Source organism: Pseudopipra pipra, chromosome 4 (assembly GCF_036250125.1).
Source record: "Pseudopipra pipra isolate bDixPip1 chromosome 4, bDixPip1.hap1, whole genome shotgun sequence".
Taxonomy (NCBI): Eukaryota; Metazoa; Chordata; class Aves; order Passeriformes; family Pipridae; genus Pseudopipra; species Pseudopipra pipra.
Window position 1 is genome coordinate 1,101,672 of NC_087552.1, and position 19,881 is coordinate 1,121,552.

General features: G+C 45.6%; 1 protein-coding gene and 1 long non-coding RNA gene across 9 annotated transcripts in view; one reads left to right on the plus strand and one right to left on the minus strand.

Annotated features, from left to right (window-relative positions):
* Positions 1 to 3,655: 3,655 nt before the first annotated feature.
* Positions 3,656 to 11,870, minus strand: LOC135412613 (uncharacterized). Of its 2 annotated transcripts, none has more exons than XR_010429790.1 (3): positions 11,759 to 11,870; positions 8,749 to 8,876; positions 3,656 to 3,748 (listed from the first exon to the last, which is right to left on the minus strand). It is a non-coding gene; the product is annotated as an uncharacterized LOC135412613 (long non-coding RNA). The 2 variants fall into 2 exon arrangements; XR_010429789.1 differs by lacking the exon at positions 3,656 to 3,748 and adding an exon at positions 7,050 to 7,237.
* Positions 11,871 to 12,167: 297 nt separating this feature from the next.
* Positions 12,168 to 19,881, plus strand: part of LOC135412608 (ankyrin repeat domain-containing protein 17) — a 69,824-nt gene continuing 62,110 nt past the window's right edge. For all 7 annotated transcript variants that reach the window (XM_064651353.1, XM_064651356.1, XM_064651355.1 and 4 more), the window contains exon 1: positions 12,168 to 12,542. In XM_064651353.1, coding sequence (XP_064507423.1) covers positions 12,168 to 12,542 — 375 coding nt within the window. The remainder of the gene's footprint in view (positions 12,543 to 19,881) is intronic.

Sequence of the window (19,881 nt, forward strand, 5' to 3'; positions counted from 1 at the left end):
AAGCTGCACCAAAGCACTCTCCAGAAAACTACAGTCAAAGGTTGGAGGGGAAGGCTGGAACTTGGGCCAAGAAAAAGCCTCAATATGAAATGTTGCATCTTGAAAGCTCTCTGGAATTTTCCCCTGCAGCATTGTGCAGTGTTAGCAAGAACACTCCTGTTCCCCTAGAGTTAATATGTAAGTCTGGAATACAGGGTCCATGTTTATTTCTAGATATCTTCTGTTGTCTGTCCTGTACTTCATGCCAATGGTTCATATACCTGCTGAGAGGGAGCTGAACTCCAGTGCTCATGTTTGTTTAACAATATTAAATATTCTACTGAGCTTCCTGTTACACAATTCTGTGTGGTGCACCCTCCACCAAAGCTGTCCTGTTAGTAGAGAAAGGAATACATCAATGGCATTTTAAGATGAATCCATTTTCACACACATTACAGGTGGTAACTAGTGTTATTCCAGGTGTGGGGGATCAAAGAACAGGAATTCCAAGAGTAAGTGACCTGAAAAAAAAAAGGATGCACAATTTTTAAATATTCCATCATACCAGCCTGTGCTAAGTGAAAGAGTAGATAAGAAGTGGACCAAAATGTACTCTAATGGCTCGAGTTAAAAAATGTGATATATCATCATAAGAACAACTGCCAGAGCCCTTTTGGAAAGTAAGTCCTTTTCAAAGTGATGTCTCAAAACCAAAAGAACGTCAAGTAACCCCCTCAATTTTATTTACTGCTGTTTCTTCTTTGTTTTCAAGACCCAAAGTTTTGTTTGTGTGAGTGGGCCACCAGACACACACCAAACCCAGAGACACTTTAGGACATACTGTGCCAGTAACCACAGCTCTGTTTTGGAGGGGGTTTTGTTCCTGGCTTTGCTTTGGCTTTTTACATATCTCATGATAACAGGAAGGAGGGCAGCCAGCCAGTGATCTTTTTTCTTCCTCAAAGTGTAAAACTTTCTTCTGCCAAAGCGGAGGGAACCAGCAAAAAGAACGTTCCTTTGCACCTGTCTGCAGGTGGAGGTGAGGGAATGCTGGAAAAGGTGTTGCCAGCTCACATTTCCAGCCCCGTGCCTGCGGACACGAGCCTTGCTTGTTTTCTTTTTTCCATTGGACAGTAGCTCATTTTTTAATAACTGTAATGATCAGCATTTTCTAAATAAATGTCTGTAGCTCTGGACACACGGACAGGTACCAGGTATCATGTTTTTTCCCTGCTCTGGTGCATGATGTTTGCTGTTCTTATCACCGATGTTTAGCTCCCACGCAGAATGAGCCAGAGATCTCAGATATATGGCTTTTATTTGAACAGAGATGGACTCATCAATGTAAAACAAGCAACCATGAAGATGGAAAGGGTTTGATCACTGTGGCAGAACAGGCAGAGCCCTGCTCAGGTGTAGCTAACAGCACTCCAGGAGACACACGTGTGTCTCCTGGGCACATCCTCAGTTCTGAGGCTAAATGTTCATGTTGGGGCATCAGCCACTCACCTGCAGTTTTACAGAGTTCTTGGTCATTAAAACAAGGATTTTTGAATCAACCAGAATGACTGTTCTTGCTAACTCTATACATTTGATCCCTAGGGAATTCTACCACCCCTACCCATTTGTCTCAAGAGTCCATAGTGTGGGGATGGTGGCTATTTTCCTTACCAAGTACCAGCTGCCAACATGATCCTTTGGCAGCAGGTACAAGCACAGCTTTGCTTTGCCTATTAAACAGCCAGTTGCTTGAATGTACCCAAATTTAGAGCCTTGGGTGCTTTGGGAGGGTGTCAGCAGGCATATTCTGGGACTTGTCAGAATCTCTCTCTTCTCTCCACACCCCCATGACTCTTTTCTCTGTCAGCACAAGTCGGTAATCCGCAAACTAGGGGAGTAGTGGCTTGATCTTTTTATCCATTTGTAGCTACAAGGTCCCTCAAACACAACTAGTGTGATGTTTTGGTATGGGCGTACCCAAATATTGCATCTAAACACAAAACAGGAGAGGCAAAGAAACCCCCCCCCGGTGCAGTGGTGCTCAGTTCAGCAGGTCCTTCTCAGGGAGGTCTCCTGCCCCAGTGTTCCTTCTGAAGCCTTTGATCTGCTCCCTGGAACCGCGGTGGCTGTGGTGGTGTGACTGATGTTTGGTTCATGATACCACTGTCGCTGGGGATCTTTTTTCTCCCTCTTACATAACTGCCCGGAGGCCTTTGGAGTCCAGTGCGTTCACTTGTGCCCCAGAAACATTTTGGCACTCAATTTCCAATTTCTTTGCTGCTCTGCTGTGCTGCTTGATGGCCTTTGGCAGGAGAGAAGAGCCACGGGACGTGGTTCAGTCAAGAGCCAAGGCTGAAAGCTTTTGTCTGGCAGGAGGTTGTTAATATTTCTTCCCTAGGTCTGATGCACTTCAGGTTTAACAATAAAAGAGATACTGAAAACTTCTGAGTTTTGAGAAGGAAATGTTGGGATGTTTTTTTGTTTTTAATTCCTTTAAGTCATTTACCCAGGATCTCCAATCTATTTAAAAACATGGCTACAAACTTTTCTCGTAAGTGTAAGCAGGTGTATTTGCTAAAATCAGAAGCAAAGCAGTTTGAAAATGAACCAATGATTTTGAGAGCCCCACTGGGTTTGCTCCCAACTTGAAACACTTCCAGAGTTGAAAACATTGCTGTGTGTCTAGAGGGGCTGTAGGACTTGTGGGAAATTTGTGCTACTGAGCAGGTGACCCCCCTTATTTTGTCCTATTTTCATTTACTTTCATTGTAAACTCTCAGTTTTCCCATTCTGGCCTGAAAACTCCCAAGCTAAATAAATATTTTCTCTTTCATGTCCATCTCCATAGAAACAGAATCTGTGCTGCTGCTATAATTGTTCTCTTGTGCTGCTTTTTTCTGTTATGGCCTTGGGTTTTTTAATATTGCTTTCTTTCTTGGGAAGATACCAGTTCATCTCCTTAAGACAACTTGTAAATGCTCAAGCATTAAGGAGAAAAGAGAGTGATTCTTTTCTTATTCCTTCCTCTCTTCCTGAGCAAACAATTCCTGAAGATAAAGCCCTGACAACTTTGAAAAATGGAAAGATAGTTATTTTAAATGAAGTCCTGGAGCAAGAATAGCATTTTCTACCTCCTATATTCCCTACTGCCTTCAGTATTTCTTTAGCTGAGAGTCACGGACTCAAGTGGCACCTTAGCAGGAGAACAGAACTTTGTAAAGCCATTTTAAGTTCTTGTTACTGGAGCAGGCAGATTAAGACATTTTAAAATTGGCACTGTCATTCACTCACTGAGATAGAAAGATAATCCAGTTTTATACTGCTGTAATGAATTCTGAGACCCCACGAATGAAATGTGGAGCCTCCTGTCTCCCCAGGTGAAATCCAAAAGCCCGGTAAAGTACTTCCAAATGTTTGTCTGAGCCTCAGAAACAAGGGTCAGTTAGTCAAACCTAAGAACATGTACTTTTCTGCTGTAAATACCAATTGTTTTTAACAGCTCAAAGTTTTTCAAGCAGCATTCAACTGGACCACATTTATTAGGTGAGCTCTGGCTTGTAGTTCCAGGTCCAGTACTTCCTTAACTGTGAGTTGGATTCCCAGTGATATCACCAGGATGTAACCATCTCTTAGAACAGAACTGGATTTGCAGCAGCAGCAAAATGTTGTCTTTCTTCTGGTTTTCCTTCCTATATTCTCCTTTACCTGGATTTGTTACGCTATGACGTGTAACACCGGAAGCCTGGGATTCCCAGAGTTAAGGAAATGACTAAAAATAGCACAAAACAGAGGAAATGTTGCTTGGTTGGTTTGTTTGTTTGTTTTTCTTTAGAGTAGTACTCGCAAACTCTGATTTTCAAAGGAGGCAAGTGATTAGGATTTGAAATTCAGTCTCTCTGAATTTGAAAGCCTCCAGAAAGGCTTTTCAAGGCTGATTTTAAAAGAGAGGCTCCTCAGTATATTCCCAGAATCAGGACTCATCCGAGACCAAAAGCTGTGATTGAGGTTAGCAATGATCTGTATGGTCCCTGTGGTTCCCTTAAATAAGCAATAAAAGCATGGGCCCACACATCCAGGGAACTCTAAAAAGGCAGCAGGCACAGTGGCTCTGCACAGCCTGACCAGCTGTGATGTCTGGTTTTTTAAATTTGAACACTAACCCGAGAATCTTTCCCAAGCCATGCAAAGAAATATTACCCAGCTCTTTGCCCATGAGGCTTTCAGTGCTGTCTCTGGGATCAATCAGGCCGAGGCTACACTCGCCAGGCCGTTCCTCTGTGCTGCCCTCCAGCCCCACTGACAGTCCTTGATATTTGCTCTCTGCCCAAAGGCCTTTCCTGCTCATACCAGCAGCGCTGCAATACTGCCAGTCAGGCATATCTGGAACCTGTCCACGGGCCTCAGGAATAACTCAGGAAATTCAATTGTAAAAATTAATTTGGAATTGCCCTTATCTGACACCTTCGCTTTTGAGTGAACTTGGGTTTCTGACTTTTCTCCTTGACTTTTGAGTGCTGGAAACACAGAGTGGGGGTCTACAGTACAGGCACAGGAGCCATTCCATGCAAACAGGATTGAGACTTCCCTTAAAATCAGTGCAGATCTAGGCAGGTTGCCCAGGACTGCCAGATTCCTGGCTCCCTGGGCATGGAAGCTGGAAGCTGTGCGAATTAGGCGTTGAACCACATTTCTCACTGGCAGAGAGGGGAGCCCAGCACTGAGCCAGGACTCAAGACTCCATTCCAGATAAATCCAGCAAGGCTGAAGGTGCTGAGAGCCTGACCTGAACACGAGTCTCAGTCACCAAGGCCCTGTGCACAGTTGGGCACTGCAGCCTCATTGGCTGTTAGCACTGAAGGAGTTTTGGGATGGATCCTTTGACATTCCAGAACACAAATGTTCTTGGATCATTTGACAGAAATCCCTCAAGCAGAGGGCCTGCTTCCCTGGGGGTTTGTCGGAACCAATATGGAAATATAACCACGGATTTCACGAAAGTTTATCAGAACTCTGATGTTTCCAGTGAAACATTTTGGATACAGCTAATTGACATGGTTTATCGGTGCAATTGCCAATTGGTTAGTGGTTGGACTTGATGATTTTAAAGAGACCAGACTAGTCAGGCATGATTTGCCCTTAGTGAAGCCATACTGGCTGTCCCAGATCACCTCCTTGTCTTGCATATGCCCTAACATTGCTTCCATGAGGATCCGCTCCATGACCTTCCCTGGCACTGAGGTGAGGCTCACTGCTCGTAGTTCCCTGCTCTTCCTTTCTTTCCTTTTTATAAACTGCAGTGACATTTCCCTTTTTCCAGTCACTGGGGCCTTCCCCTGACGGCTGTGACTTTTCCAATAGGATGGAGAGTGGCTCAGAGATCACACCAGCCAGTTCCCTCAGAACCTTGGGATGCATGTCATCAGGCCCCAGAGACTCGTGGCTAGAGAATGTTCCATGCCATTCCCAGGGTCACAGAACAGAACCTCCACTGACATGGGCTTAGGTTATTTTATCTGGCCACCCACCAAATGAAAACTTCATGCTCAAGCTGGTCATAAAATTCAACGATGCAACATCAGAACTGAAAATTATTGTGCGGAGGTGGTGAAATTGAGACTCGGCTTCAGGTCCTCAGCGAAGGATTTTGAAATATATTCAGCATTGGCCTAATTCTGTTCACATCGAAGTCAGTGCCAAAACTCACCTGGCTTCACTGGAAAGCAAGCTCAGTAAAAGGGAGGTTGGACCCTGGATCCTTTCATAAGGTTTTCATAAAATATTTCTACAATATTTTAAGGAAGTTATTTCTCACCAAATCACACAAATCTTTTTAGACCGATTAGTGGAAGAGTAGGAAATGTCCCTGCTAAAAGCAGGTCTAGCTCAGGTTATACTGAGATGACTCTAAAACTGGTGTTCAAGCCTAATCCTTTCCTAAAAGGGAGCTCTGGCAGGGAAAGCTGCGGTGTGTCCTGAGTAAACAGGCACCAGCATTCCATAAGAACTAGCCTGATGAAGCCTTTTCCAAGCTCTCACGTGGGATATGTCTGCCACCTACTGTTGACCAAACTATTTGCACAGAGAGGCCGTGGACCTCGAAATTGAAAAAAATTCAATGTTCCTGTGGGCAGAGAAAGAGCCAGTTTTAGAGAATTTGTGATAATGATGTGTCTAAAAATGAGACCAGCTCTCTCCGGTGATGGGAGAGAAAACTTGACTTGCTGATTAATAATAATTGATGTGGGATTTATTTGGTGCTCCCATTGCAAAGTATTTGTGTAAGGCTTTTAGAAGTACCCTTGTTGAGAAATATTTTCATTGTCCTTACATGGGTCTCTTTAAACTAAAGACAGACAGCTGAAATAGAGAAGGTGAGAAGTTCCTTAAGATACCAGGTAATGCTGATAAAGCATTCCAAAAATTCTCAACAGCTTTTCTGGCTAGTGACTGTCACTATTTAACAAAGAGGTCTGCAGGATTTGGAATTAAGGTACCTAAAGGCTACATGTGAAGCGCTTTGCTGAATCCAAGGTGGTTTAAAACTCACTCAAGTGGCATTTAAGAGCTTTGGTGAACATGGAGACACTGTAGGGATGTCTGAAGGTAAGCTTGGGAATTTGTGTTCAAACTGAGCTCTGGAGCACAATGTTAAGTACTGGAAATTAATACCTTGTCTATAATTGAAAGTGACACACTTGAGAAAACAAATCGGGTGTTTCAGGCTGAGTGTGTATCAGAATTTATGAATGAGAATAAAAGATCCAGACCTACCTTTCAACACACTCATGGGCTCACTCACCAGACAGCTACAGGTAAATGTCTGGTTGGCTTTTGAGGTACTTCCTCTTTTAGAAATATAAATCAATTCATATTCATGGAGGAGAAAATAAGAGAATGACAAGTGACAAAAAGGAAAATTCACCCCATCAGCATTTTTGCTCTTTATTGAAATGGTCACTCATTCAGGAATACGAAGCTGTTGAAGGCAGCTCCTAAGGTTGTAATTATCTTGCATTAAAGTCAATGGCATTGTAAATGTAAAAATTGTAAAAAATCCCTGTATAGCCTGCTGAAATAAATCACACGAAAAGAATCACTTTATTTTTACTGTAGAATGAAAAAATACATATCTGTTTTAGGACATATACATTTAAGACTCAAAAGCTTTAGTAAAATTTCTTTTCCGTAGTGGTGGGAAGGGAGACCAGTTTTAGCTGTGAGAGGATTGCCGGCTTCTAGCTCCACCTACTGAGTCAAACTGAAATAGCAGAAACATCGAGCTTTCATCTTTTTCTAAAAAAAATGTGTCCCAACCGCCCCCTAACACAGATCAGGAACCAGCAATAAGGAGCATGAGCCAGTAAGTAGAACAGCACACAGTAAACAAGGCTCTGTTGGAAAACCAGAGACTCCCTGGGACCCTGGGGGTTATGGAATTACAGACCACTAAAAGCTTGTAGACAGTTTTTTTTAGTTCTAATTTGAACTCTGTAAAAAAAATGTTCTTATTCTACTTGACGTGCCGTTTTGAGATACCACAGGCATTTCTTACATTGCTTTCCCTGAATCCAAGGTCTTACCAAGTTTTACACGGAGATCCTCACTCCCTTCCTCGTCCAGAGATAAATTACCCTGGGAGGATAAATATTTTCAAGGCACACTTTATATGAAGATAGAAAAAGCCAGCTTGAACCTCGTTGTTCTGCATGTCAGCAGAAGGCTGCTTGCACCGAGATCTCCCAGGCTGCTCTAAGAGAAGCCATTTCAAGGACTAATTTCAGAACTAATCAATTGTTTACTTAAAAAGCGGTTACTATAGAAATTATCGTTATGGACTGGTAGAACTCAGGCAAAACACAAAGTGTAAGAAATGTTTAACCTCCTAGCTGACTCCTGGGCAGTCCACGGTTGATGCTGCCTTAAATGCCAGTAATAAAACAAACCTCAAAGAGCAAAATATTAATTTGACACATAAACTTTGATATTCAAACACAGGCGAGGTGGCTCTGGCTTGAGAGGTCTCATTTGCACTTTTGCATTACAGATCCTTTATGCATAAAATGCACCAAAAAAAAAAATCATTTCATCTTATGATTTGTCTTGTCTCTTACTTTTACCTCTGACAGCATCTGAAGAGAACGAGAAAGAATCCAGAAGCTCACCCAGATGCCCTTTGCCTCAATTTGACATGGTGTTTTTCAAGTTTATACTCACAAAGGATAAACAGTTTGAAAGCCTGTGTAGCAAATTAGGAGCCTGAAGTACACTTTGAAAAACCATTTGTGCGTGTTAAAACATAAGTCTCACAGAGTACTAATGCATTTTAGGATTTCAAGTGCTCAAGCCATTTCTTAACTAAGACTCCCAAAGAACTAAATATATTACAGAACAAGTGTTTTATTTTTTAACAGAGCACTTGCAGGTTTCTTCAGCAAATCAATTGTTAAAAGGGTTGCTTTCTGGACTTGTTTTTCCTTTCCCAGTTCTCCCTGTGAGGAAGTGGTCGAAGCTGGCACGATGTTTTAAGGGCAACTATCAGAACATGTAATACTGGTATTTGAGGTGGAATACAAATGATTCTCAAGACATTGGAGCAGGACATATAGGTGTATTTCCAAGTGGGATTTATGATGGATAAGTATACCAAAAGGCAGAATCACCTGGCTTTCCACACCAAACTGCAGGCAGAGGTGATCCAGAACCGGAGTGTTTGTGTGTTAATTGGAATGTAAATGCAGAGTTTGAGTGGTAACAGTAATGTAAATTTACCTTCTGCTGTAACTCCAGGCACTTCTCCCCAGCCAGCACCACTGTTCTTAAATTCTCAGTCTGTCTGGATTGTCTTCATTTTCTTTACTCTCAAGGCCACAGCACTTGAGATGCTCACAGGAACCTTGCTGTAATGCAGAAATAGAGATGGTAAAAAAATAGAATTTAAAGCAAATGTCATGGCTACATAAAATCAGCTTTTAATCATTCTTTTCCACATGTAATTTACAGGTACTAGAGTGTTTCAGACAAATCTTAAATTGTATATCACAGAAAACAGTACTTTTCTGAAGTAGAGACATTTGTGCTTTTTTCCTTCTTTCTCCCTTTGCTTTGGGCAGCAGTCCATCATTGCTGAACAACTTTGATTTTATTATTTCCATTAAAAATAATTCACGATGGTCTAACTTTAGTTTATTTTGCCTCCCATTTCAGATGGGTCTTCCTCTTTTTTGGGGAGACAATGCTATGCACCAAGGAGGTCCAGTGAGCCAGTCCCTTTGGTATGTGTGTTGAAACAATACAATTTGGGCTTCAAAATTCCCAGAATGATATGAATAAAAACAACAGCTGCAAAACAGTATGTGTCAAAGATAACCAGTGCTTTCACCAGTGAGAATGGCAGGCTTTGGGTGTTGGATTAATTTTATAGTTTATTTGATTAATCATCTTGGTAGCCTCGTGGCAGATGTAGCAGCCATGGGTTTGGGTTAAAAATACAAGAAGTTACAAACTTTTTCCAGTTCCTATATCAATTGCAAACAAATTCCCTCCCCCTGCTTCCTGACCTTGACGATGACACTGCTTCCAGCAGCTATATAGGAAACTGGAAGCAGATCCCTGTGGATAATTACACCACAGAAGAGGTTTTCAATGTGTTGGCTGTTCCACAGAGCCTCCTGTTCTCCAGGCTGAGCTCCCCCAGCTCCTCATGACTTATCCTCTGGACCCTTCCTCAGGCCCTTCGCCCTTCTCTGGACACATCCCATCACAGAAGGCTCCAAGGAGGGTGGCAAGGAGAGCAGGGATAAACTGGAGCTCACAAAAACGGAGGAGAAGGCCTTGCTCTGCAGCGCAGGGCGAGGAGGTGCCATTCTTTGAACAGGACAGAGGTCACCCCATAAAAGAAACGGAACAGTCTCGGCCAGGCCACGCTGCCTGTGCCAGCACAAGAGGGCTGGTAATAACTCCTCCATCTCATCCAGGGCTGGGGAATACCAGGCAGGGGGCTGGGGAATACCAGGAAGAGAGAGAAAATACCACGGGTGCTTTCATTAGCAAGAAACTGGCCCCTTTCCAAGCCTAACAGCTGGAATGGATACCTGGAATTAGGTGCAAATGCCCCCAGTACTAAAGGCAGATTTGTGACACAACGTAACAGAGCTTAATGGCACAACTGCCTTCAAACAGACACAGGGCAACCAACAGCTCAAAGGGTAAAACCCAGCCCTGCAACTGCCCTTCCCAAATCCAGCTGGGTCAATTCGGTGCATCTGGACAACCTGTTTGGCTGCTTGTACAGCCAAAGGAATCCAAGATGTGTTTTGCTCAAAGAAGTCAGTCACCTCTTGGATTAAACAATGAGGACGAGGTCACTTTTCCCCGCTTATCCTTGTCACACCACACAGTGAATCTCAGGTGGTAGGGCTGAGGTTACCTACACTCACAGTTCTTTTTTCTGCTTCTTGTGATGACAACAAACAGCAATAATGTACAACAGAAATGCTAAATAATGCATACAATATCTTATATATCATATATAATAATAGCAAATGTTTAATCTGTGCTTGTACCCCAATAGAAACCAGTAAAAAAATCAATGCATTTACATTATTTTTAATGAAAAAAAAAAAGTGGTGCTCTCCAACACCAGCCAAATAACAGAGGTAACAAATAATCAAATAACGACAATCTCTTTCCATTTCTGAACTGGAATAGTTATAACTGGAATTGGTGTTTGTGGCTTGAAACTCCGATTCCAAACCGTCTGTAGCGTACCAGGACATTAGAGCTATGACTGACCTTTCCAACATGTTTCTGTGGTTAGAATAATTTTTATTTCCAACAGGTCTGAAAAAAAACAATGGAAAAAAGCCCATTTCTCCAATGAGCATGCACTGACTGCCCAAATTTAAATATATGACATATTTAAATTAACTATATATTATATATATTATATCTATCTATGTAGATATATATATATTTAACTAATGTTTATACTTAACATGTTTAACTTTTGGTACTGCAGGACTTGATCTGCCCCAATGGAGGTGATGCTATTAATATCCCGAGGACATTTTAAGGATGAAAAGTCTGGGCTGGGGGCCCGAGGGAGGAAACGGGGTGTAGTGATACAGTTAACAGGGGTCATTAAAGGAACACGGTCCAATTGACCCAGGAATTTTGATGTTTCTGGCATTTTCAGTAGTGTTGTTTTAAAACAGGGTTTTGGAGGTTACCTTCGAATGCACAGTGTCCGGTGTGAATGAACTGGATGGAAGAACACAGAACCCCAGGATTATTTAGGTTGGAAAAGACCTCTGAGACCATCGAATTCAACCTTCGACCGACCACCACCTTGTCTACACCAGGGCACGTCCGGTCATTCCCTGGACATCACCTTTAACTGGAATTCTGCGCGTTGTGGTTTCACCACCGCACTTTGTACTGATTTATTTTCCGGCATTTTTAGCGAGGCCCCAACAGTTTCTTTTTTAGAAGGGGGGTTGGGAGGTTGCCTTTTAACGCACATCGCACGCCCTCTGTGAGGGAACACCGCTTTTAGCCGGAGCTGTGCGCGTTGTGGGGTGTCCCCGCCGGCCGCTCCCTCAGGAGGGTTTCCCGCCCATGGGCGCGCGCGCCCTCCCTCACGCCCGGGGGGCAGCGCTGCCCCCGCAGACCGCTCTGACCGGGCACCGCCGCAACCGCGGGAGGCCCCCGGGGGCCACCCCCGGGGGACGTTCCCGAGGGCTGGGGGGGAAGACTTGGCCGGGGGTGCCGTTCCCCTCACCGAGGCGGGTCAGGCTGAAGGCTGAACGCTGAGGGGTGAGGGCTGAGGGTGATGACGCGCGCGGCGGTTCCGGCGCCGGGGCGGTGACCGAGGCGGCGGCGCGGGCGGAAGGAAAGGAAGGAAGCGGGGGAGGAGGGGCTTTCGCCGGCGCCGCCGCGCTCTGGTTGCCGGGAACGGGAGAGGGGCATAAGGGGCGTGGGCGCGCGGCCGGGCGGCGCCAGGGCAGAGCGGGAGCGCGCGCGGCGCCAGGGCAGAGCGGGAGCGGCGTGAGCGGCGGCCCCAGGAAGTATCGCGAGAGTTGGCGCGGCGGCGGCGCCGGCGCTAGAGGTGACCGAGGCAGCAGCGGCCGCGGGCGCCTCCTACTCCTCCTCCTTTTTCTCCTCCTCCTCCTTTTCCTTCCTCTCCGGCCATGGAGAAAGCGGTCGGCGCGGCGGTAGCGGCGGCGGTGACGGCGGAGGAGGGAGGCGGTGAGGGCGGCGGCGGCGAGGCCGGCAGCGCCACGGCGGGGCCCGGTCCCCCTGAGGGGCCGAGCGGCCCCGCCGCGCCCCCCTCGCCGTGCGGGCCCGGGGCGGCGGGGCTGGTGCGGGTGTGCGACCTCCTGCTGAAGAAGAAGGCGGCGCCGGGCAAGGCGAAGCGCGGCGGGCGGGCGGCCCGGCCGGCCAGCAGCAGCGAGAGCGGCGGCGGCGGCAGCGAGAGCAGCAACAACGGCAGCGACGACGACGACGAGGAGGAGGAGGAGGAAGACGAGGAGGAGGAGGAGGAGGAGGAAGAGGAGGTCTCCGAGGTACGGCGTGGGGGAAGGCCCCGGGGGTTTCCCCGATGATCCGGTTTCATAATTCCAGCCCGCGGCCCTGCGGCACCGCCGGGGAGAAGGGTCAGCACCTCGTGGCGCGGGCACGGCCCATCCCGCCCCCGGGCACCCCCGCCGCGGGCAGCGGCCCCCGCTGCCCCCCGTGGTTTTCCCCGGGGGTCGGAGGCTCCCTGGGAGCGGCAGCCAGAGGCCACCTTCCAGCCTGGCGTGCCTTAATGCCGAAGGGAAAGGCCCGGGAGCTGCAGCAGGTGCCCTCTGCCGCCGTGCTGCGTGCCATGTGCCATATCGCGATGGGTATGGGAGCCCGGAGAGCGAGGGCTGGGCGGTGGGAGTGCTGCTGGCACGCCCGGGATGGGGCTCCGGGGATAGGCCGGAGCGCTGGGCGAGTGTCTGGGAAGGTGTGGGCGCTCCCAGCCGCGGGAATAGGTCGTCTTGGAGAGAGTGTGCAGGTAAAGCAGGTGAAGGTGCAGCCGAGGCGAAGGCCGTCGGACAGCCCGGGGTGTCCCGCTGTCGTTCAACGCCCCCTCCAAAGCTGCCAGCAGCCTCCATGTAAAGCAGAGCCAAGCCCAGGAAAGCATTAATAACTCGGGTTTGTCTAATGCTCGGTTTCTCAGGTAGGTATCTCCGGGAAAGGCCAGGCGAGGCTGGAAGGCCCTGATTTACATCCGTGCTCACACACAGGTCTTTGCTGGGTGGTTTTAATTCTGTAACCCCCTCAGCTGGACCTGCACTTCCGCTTTTTTTTTTTCCTTTGAGTAGTGTCCTCAGAAACGTCCACTTGAAGTTTGTTGGCTTTTCTTTGAACTCAGTTTCAGAAAGGTTTGACTTTCAAGTGGTACATCTGCATTTCAGTTAAAAATTGAGCAGGAAGGAAGAGCCTGATAGGTTCGAGGAAGGGCTGGGCCAAGATGCTGATAGGTTTTTCCCCGGTCAAGCAGCACTCTGCATTTTATCCCTGCTGAAGTTGATACAAGAAGCATTTTATCCACGTGCTCTGAGATAAACTGCACACAACAGGCACGTCACAACAAGTTCTCACACCCGGCATTTTGTTTCTGTAGTGCTGAGTTTCGGGAAAATGAACATCGTCGTGTAGGTAGAAGTTTCTGAGGTGTAAAAGTTGTAGGATAACTGTTTTGGTGCCAAACTGTGGTGTCCAGCAGTCCTACAGATGCTTGGAGAACTCTCTCTTGAGCAGAATCCTTTGAGTTTTGCTGTGGTGGTGTCTGGTGTCTTGAGTGACTTTGATGTATCTGTTGCAAGCCCTGAGATTAGGAAACAGAATTTGTGTTGAGTGAGACTTACTGGCAAAATCACAGGTTTATTTAGTGGTCTGTGGCCATTCTTCCCATTGGCTCCTTATACTGGGAGCTCTCAGGTGGAATCACTTGTGCAGCGTGAGGAGAAGGGCGGAGACAGCCAAGGAGTTCGGGCAGTTGTTGAGGAATTCCCTGCATGAGGTGAGCCTTTGTCTTTGTGCTGTGCCCTACAGAGCCTTAGGCACCTACCTCACATGCTTCGAGACCTGCAGAGAGATGGAAAAAAGCAAATTATTAAATATCATGAGGTAGAATGCTTGGCTCTATTTTTATTTTTTTTTAGCAGTATGATATGTGCTATAGACACTGATAGCTGGGAAGGCAGTTGGGGCATCTGGAAGCTTCCCTCATGGTTTCATCATACAGCAAGTGGAGGCTCTGCCAGACTGGGTGGTCTGGGATAAGATATTAAGCAGTGCTAAGCAAGCAAGTGGATAATACTGAGTTGATGAAGTTCAGGATTTGTGGCAAAATGTATGCCATGGGCGTCATCTGTAATCATTCTTTTTCTTGATCATGCAGGTTGCTTGCAGAAATCTGTTCTAGTCTTTCTCCCACTGACTTCAGGATAAAATGATGCAGCTTGTAGAACATGCACAGCTGAAGCCACTGTTTTTGGGAATGTGAACGTGGGGATGGCCTCATTAATGGAGCAGAGCATCCAGCTTCAAAGTTGTTCCCAGCAGCTCCTGGGGAGGAAATGTGTTTTGAGTGTTCTAAGCAAAAGGGAGGTTTCCTTGTTTGAAAGCATCCTCGTGGTTAGTTTTGGCTTTTAGAAACTTAAAAAAAAATCCTACAGTAGAAACAAAGGGGGTTTTAGTTGTGTGAGGGTTAAATTTTTTTTTAATTTCAGATTTACTTAAGTTGTGCCCAGCTCTGTAGTTGGATTGTGGTCTTCTGACCACTGTCAGTCTGGAAGGCACATAGAATGAAGAACACGAAAGAAATATAAGTTTCTGGTTTTACTGTAAGTGGAAACTACTGTGGGAACACTGCAGACACTGGTGTTCCCTCCCAGCCATTCCCTTCATTATCTCTGTAAACTTAAGACAGTTTGTCTTAGGCTATTTTTTGCCCTTCCCATGCCTAATACATTAAGACTTCTCTAATCTCTGAGGCAAAGTGCTTCTAGATTTGACTGCTAGTGAGGCAGCTTCTAAAAATCAGGAGTACAGTAGCAACAAGTCCAAGGTTTTCTGAGGGGAAACCTGGCAGATCTGAAGTCACAGGAACCCCAGGAGTGGGAAGGCACCGTTTGGCTCCCGTGTTGCTGAGCTGGTGGAACGGAATAAAGAGTTGGAATCGGATGTTTTCATCTCTGTGTCTAAACTCCGTCAGATGTCCGTGTGGAAGCACAGGCACTGCAGAGAGCTTTGGCAGAAGTTAAATGGAAATTTCAAGCCAGCAACTTAATGAGCTCCTATGACACTGTTCATGGCAACCTTCAAGGTGGATTTTTTTTTTTTTTCAAAACTGCAGCAAATTACTGCAAAAAGCCAAGATCTTAGGTAGCGTGGTCTGGTGCTGTCTGCAAATGGCAAATTGCCTTTTCCCTAAAAATGAGTTAGTAAAAAAATGGTAGCTTTGCTCAGTACACAGGAAAAGGAGTCTTAAAGTATGAGAACAATGACAGTAGGAGTTACATAGCAGGGGAGGTCAGCTTGCAGGTTCCTTGCAGGTGTTCTTATACATACTGATTTTGTTCTGTATTTGTCTTCAACAAAGGGTAAAAAATATTAATAATTTCTGGTGGCAAGTTGCTACTTGAAAATCCGATGTCCAGAGTGCATTAGGGCTTCTCTTGAAGCCCTATTGTTCTTTCTGAACACAGAAAGGTTGGGTTGTATAATAAAAACTGTTCTCAAGCTGATTTCTGGTGTTGGAACTTAGAGGAGGTTTGCTGCTGGCAGTCAGGTTTATAATTGCTCTTTCCAATGTTTTATCCATCTCTAGGGTTTGTAAGTTCAGTTTTCTCCCTGAGTTTCATGATGATCCAAGGTGTAGGTCCATCTTGGATTTGTGTTTATTTCTGTACTCTCTTCCATTTTATTCTGTCACTGGATTCTTACATGATGTGCAAATTAGTTTCCCAGGACACAATCCTCCATTAACTACCTGAAAGTGCTGTCCTAGGCCAAGGGTGCTTTTTGAGATGCTTTGGCTGTTTCTTAAGCATTCTTGGTTTCACTTGAGCCTGCTGTAAATACAAGGTCAATTTTGTTTTTTCAGCTGCAATTGAATTAGTAATTGAACTGAGGTAGTAAGATGAAGGAAGTAGAACAGCAAAACACCACAGGTCCTTCATACAGAACAAACTACTCTTAATTTTTTAGGTTCAGATTTAAGGTGTTAATCTGAAAACTCAGGCTTCCTGGTGTGGTTTCAGGAGCGTTACTGGCACAGGGGTGTAATACTTACACTGGAAGAGGCTTGCAGAGCTTAAGTGTTCAAGTGAGCTGATTGGGAACACAGAATTTATGTTACAAATCTCTGGGTTTTTTTAGCCCCAACTCTCTTAATTAGAGTCCTGGATTAAAGCCTTTGGGTTCTGCAGGGCCAGTAAGTCTGGCTGGGCTGCTGTGTTCACTCTGCTGCCATTCCTTTGGTGTCCTTGGGTCTCAGGGAGGTGACTGAGTGTGAAGCTTGTTGGGCCCTGTCCTTGGGAGTGGGTGACATCCCGAGGTGCACTTCAGTCTCGGGCTCTGCCACGTTGTTTATGCTGGAATTCTCTTTTCTTCTGTCTGTTTTGGCTGGTTTTTTTGCCGGTACTGCTTTGTTTCCTCCCTTCCAAAGACAAAATAATAATGAAATCCCTCAGGATGGTTCTCAAAAATCCCTGAGGTATGAGGGCCGATCCCAGGGCTGTTAAAAAGTGAATGCCACTGACCCCAGGAAGCGTTAGGCAGAAATGTTTTATCATCCCTTCCTTATCTTCCTAGACTAGGCTCCAGGAAAATCAGTCTGAGTACACCTAGCACATAAGTTTTTTAAGAAATCATAAATATTATGAATTTTCTCTTGTTTGCTCTACTTAATTCAAGTAATTACTGAATATCTGGGTTGAAAAAAAAAAAAAAGGCCCTGCATAAAGTGACCACTGCAGAAGGTGGAGTTCAGTATTGGTGGCACCATGTGAATTTGTTTACTTCCTTAGATATTTCTTCAGGAAATGTCCCTATAAACATAATTCCACTGTGCAGGCTGGAGCCAAACACCCCATATTTTAAGCCAGTAATTCAGCTCTTTAAAGAGAATAGGTTCTTTGAAAGAGATTTGGCTGAGAGAATTTCCTCATCTGTCAAGGTTGAAAGCAAACGGGATTACGTGTGTTTGGTTCTTTTCCCCTCTGTCTGTGTTTTAAAACCAAAACTGTTGGTGCTTATTTAGGATACAGCTGATTTGGCAGCTGGATTTGGGAATTGAAAAATCAATGCTGCAGGTCCAAGACAAGTAAGAAGCCTTTGTTTCTGGGGTTAAAGGGAACAGGTCCTTTTAACTTGGTGTCAAATAAAAATTGCCCAAACTTGATGTTAGTGGTTTTAGGCCATTTGAGCAGAATCTTTGCTGGGTTCTGCCTTGCTTTTTTTTTTTCTGAAATGGTGTTCTCCTGATTTGGTGATGGGGTGGCTTTGTAGGTGACTAAACTGAAATGGCATCCTGAAGATGTGCTGTGTCTGTAGAGCTTCTGCACCAATGTGGGGCTTTTTTTTGTCACGTCCACAACCTTTGATCTGTTAAGGAAGAAAACTTCCTTAACAGAAGAAATCCCGGGGAAGGATTAATGCTGGCAAATGTTCTGGGCGAGGTCATTCAGCTAACACGTGTACCCAAGGGAAAAGTGAGGTTACCTTTGCCAGGGAATATCAGTGTCTTGGTGTCTGTGTGGGAATTCTGGTGACCTCCATCCAGTCATTGTGCAGCGTCCACAGGAATTCTGGAAAAAAAAAAATCCCTTCTTGACCAATGAAGGGCAGCATTTCCTCTCTGTTTTCAGCAGGCAGTGCTTTCTGTAAGCCAGTGCTTAGAGAGGTTATCTCAGTATTCCAGAGGTTTGTCAGCCACATTGCCCCCCCTGTGCCATCCTGAGCTCATGACTACCCAAAGCCACTGGAGGTGTTCCTTAACTGTTGTGTCACCTCATTTTCACATGAGCTAATAGTTGTACACCAGGCTAGAAATCAGCCACGAAGCCAGGCATGCCTTTAATACATCTCTGTGTGTGCTTGCAGTGTTTTCTTTTAGGCTGCACGTTGTCATTAGGGTGATTTTGTTGGCGTTGCCCCAAAGCAGTTTTTTGACAAATTCACATTACTGGTGTTTGATGTACAGCCGGTTTTCCTCTGCTGTCCTTCAAGCTGCATCCTCCAGCCTTAGGACTGTAATGGTGTATTCTAGGAAATGAGCTGAAATGAACCTTGATTTTATGTCTTCCCTGCCCCACCCCAGTAGTTTATGTGGTGTTAATCATCAAGAATGGATAACATGTCCAAATAGGCAGCTGCTCAGGTGCTAGAAATATGTCGGAATATTAAGAAATATGACGAAATATTGCTATTTAGAATATCAGTTTGGGGTTTTGGCCTCCATTCTCCTCAAGTTCAAGTTGAAACAGTCAAAAAGTTAAGTGTCTAGATTTATTTTTTTTTTAAGTAAAAATGGAAGGCATCCTGCACAGAGTGATATGAGTTCTAACTAACTGCTAGGGGGGCTGCCTTGTGTTTGGGCTCAGGTTGGATTCCCCTTGTCCTGATGAGCAGGGAATGCTTGTTTCTAAGCCTGCACATCTGCCCAGCTGTGCAGGAGCAGTCGTGGGGGTTGCAGCCCCAGCAGAAAGGGAGTGTGTGAAAGCTCTCTGGAGGGCAGGGAGTGATTCAGAGATAAGAGGAGGAAGGTCGTTGTTATCCTCCCGGCTCTACCTCCCAGTTCTTCCCACACACCCGAGCAGAACTTAACACTTTAGGAGAAGCTCCCTCGTGCATCTGTGTCTGGCAGGTGACTCACATGTTTTCCTGTCCTGGAGCTTTACTGTTCCCAAACTTCAGGTGTTTGTTGCCTTTCCTTCAGTCTTGTCCTGAAATGCTTTGCCAGCGGAATTTTCCTCTGGATGCTGCTCTGCAGGTGTGAGTTGTTGTCCTCCACAGAACGGGGAGCAGTGCTTTAATGGAGTTGAACATTTCAAGTCATGATGTGACTTAGTGGTTTTTTGTTTCCTGGAGTGCTCAGTGTTGTTCAGCCCCTGTGTCAGCGTGGGTACTAATCCCACTGAAGTTGGGGGAGTTGGGCTTGGAGGAAGGGGGAGGAAAAAAAAAAAGGGCATTCATTGCTCCTCCCAGCCCCTTGGGAAATGATCTCGTTTAAAAAAAAACCCTCAGCAGCAGAAAAACCACGTTTCCAGTTGATCAGTTCCTGGATCCAGTTTGTCAGGCACCAGAGGTTGTGCTGACACAGCGAAGAGCCAGGAACAGGCAGGGAGGAGGATGAGCACAGCCTCTTTCGGGGGGATAATTCATTTAAAGGCCTGTCAGAGAAACACTTGCATGGTCTCGGAGGGCTCCAGTTGGTAAGAATGGTACAGAGCAGGGACAATTTTTGTCTTCAAGGGCAAACCAGTCCTCTTGACACTTCCTCTGGTTCTTCTGTTTGGAAGTGGCTGGCACAGATAAATCACACGGAATTCTTTTTTTTGCATGTAGCTCAAAAACTTCAAGCTTCATGAGATAAAATCAGCACTGACTTTCTGGTATTTGTTCAAGTTCTTGAAAGCAGCATATTAAGAATAGGGAGAAAGGGAAGAACAAAGCAGGATTTTATTCCAATATTGCAGCATCTTGGTTTATGACCCTCTCTTCTGCGTTGCTCAGTGCAGCAAAGGAGTCACTTTGAACACCGACTGAAAAAGTCACAAAGCCCAATTGTGACGGTAACCATAAGACACAAAACAAGCTGGTTTAGAGGAAAAGAGCACTTTGAACATAGCAGTCTGCTCCATGGAT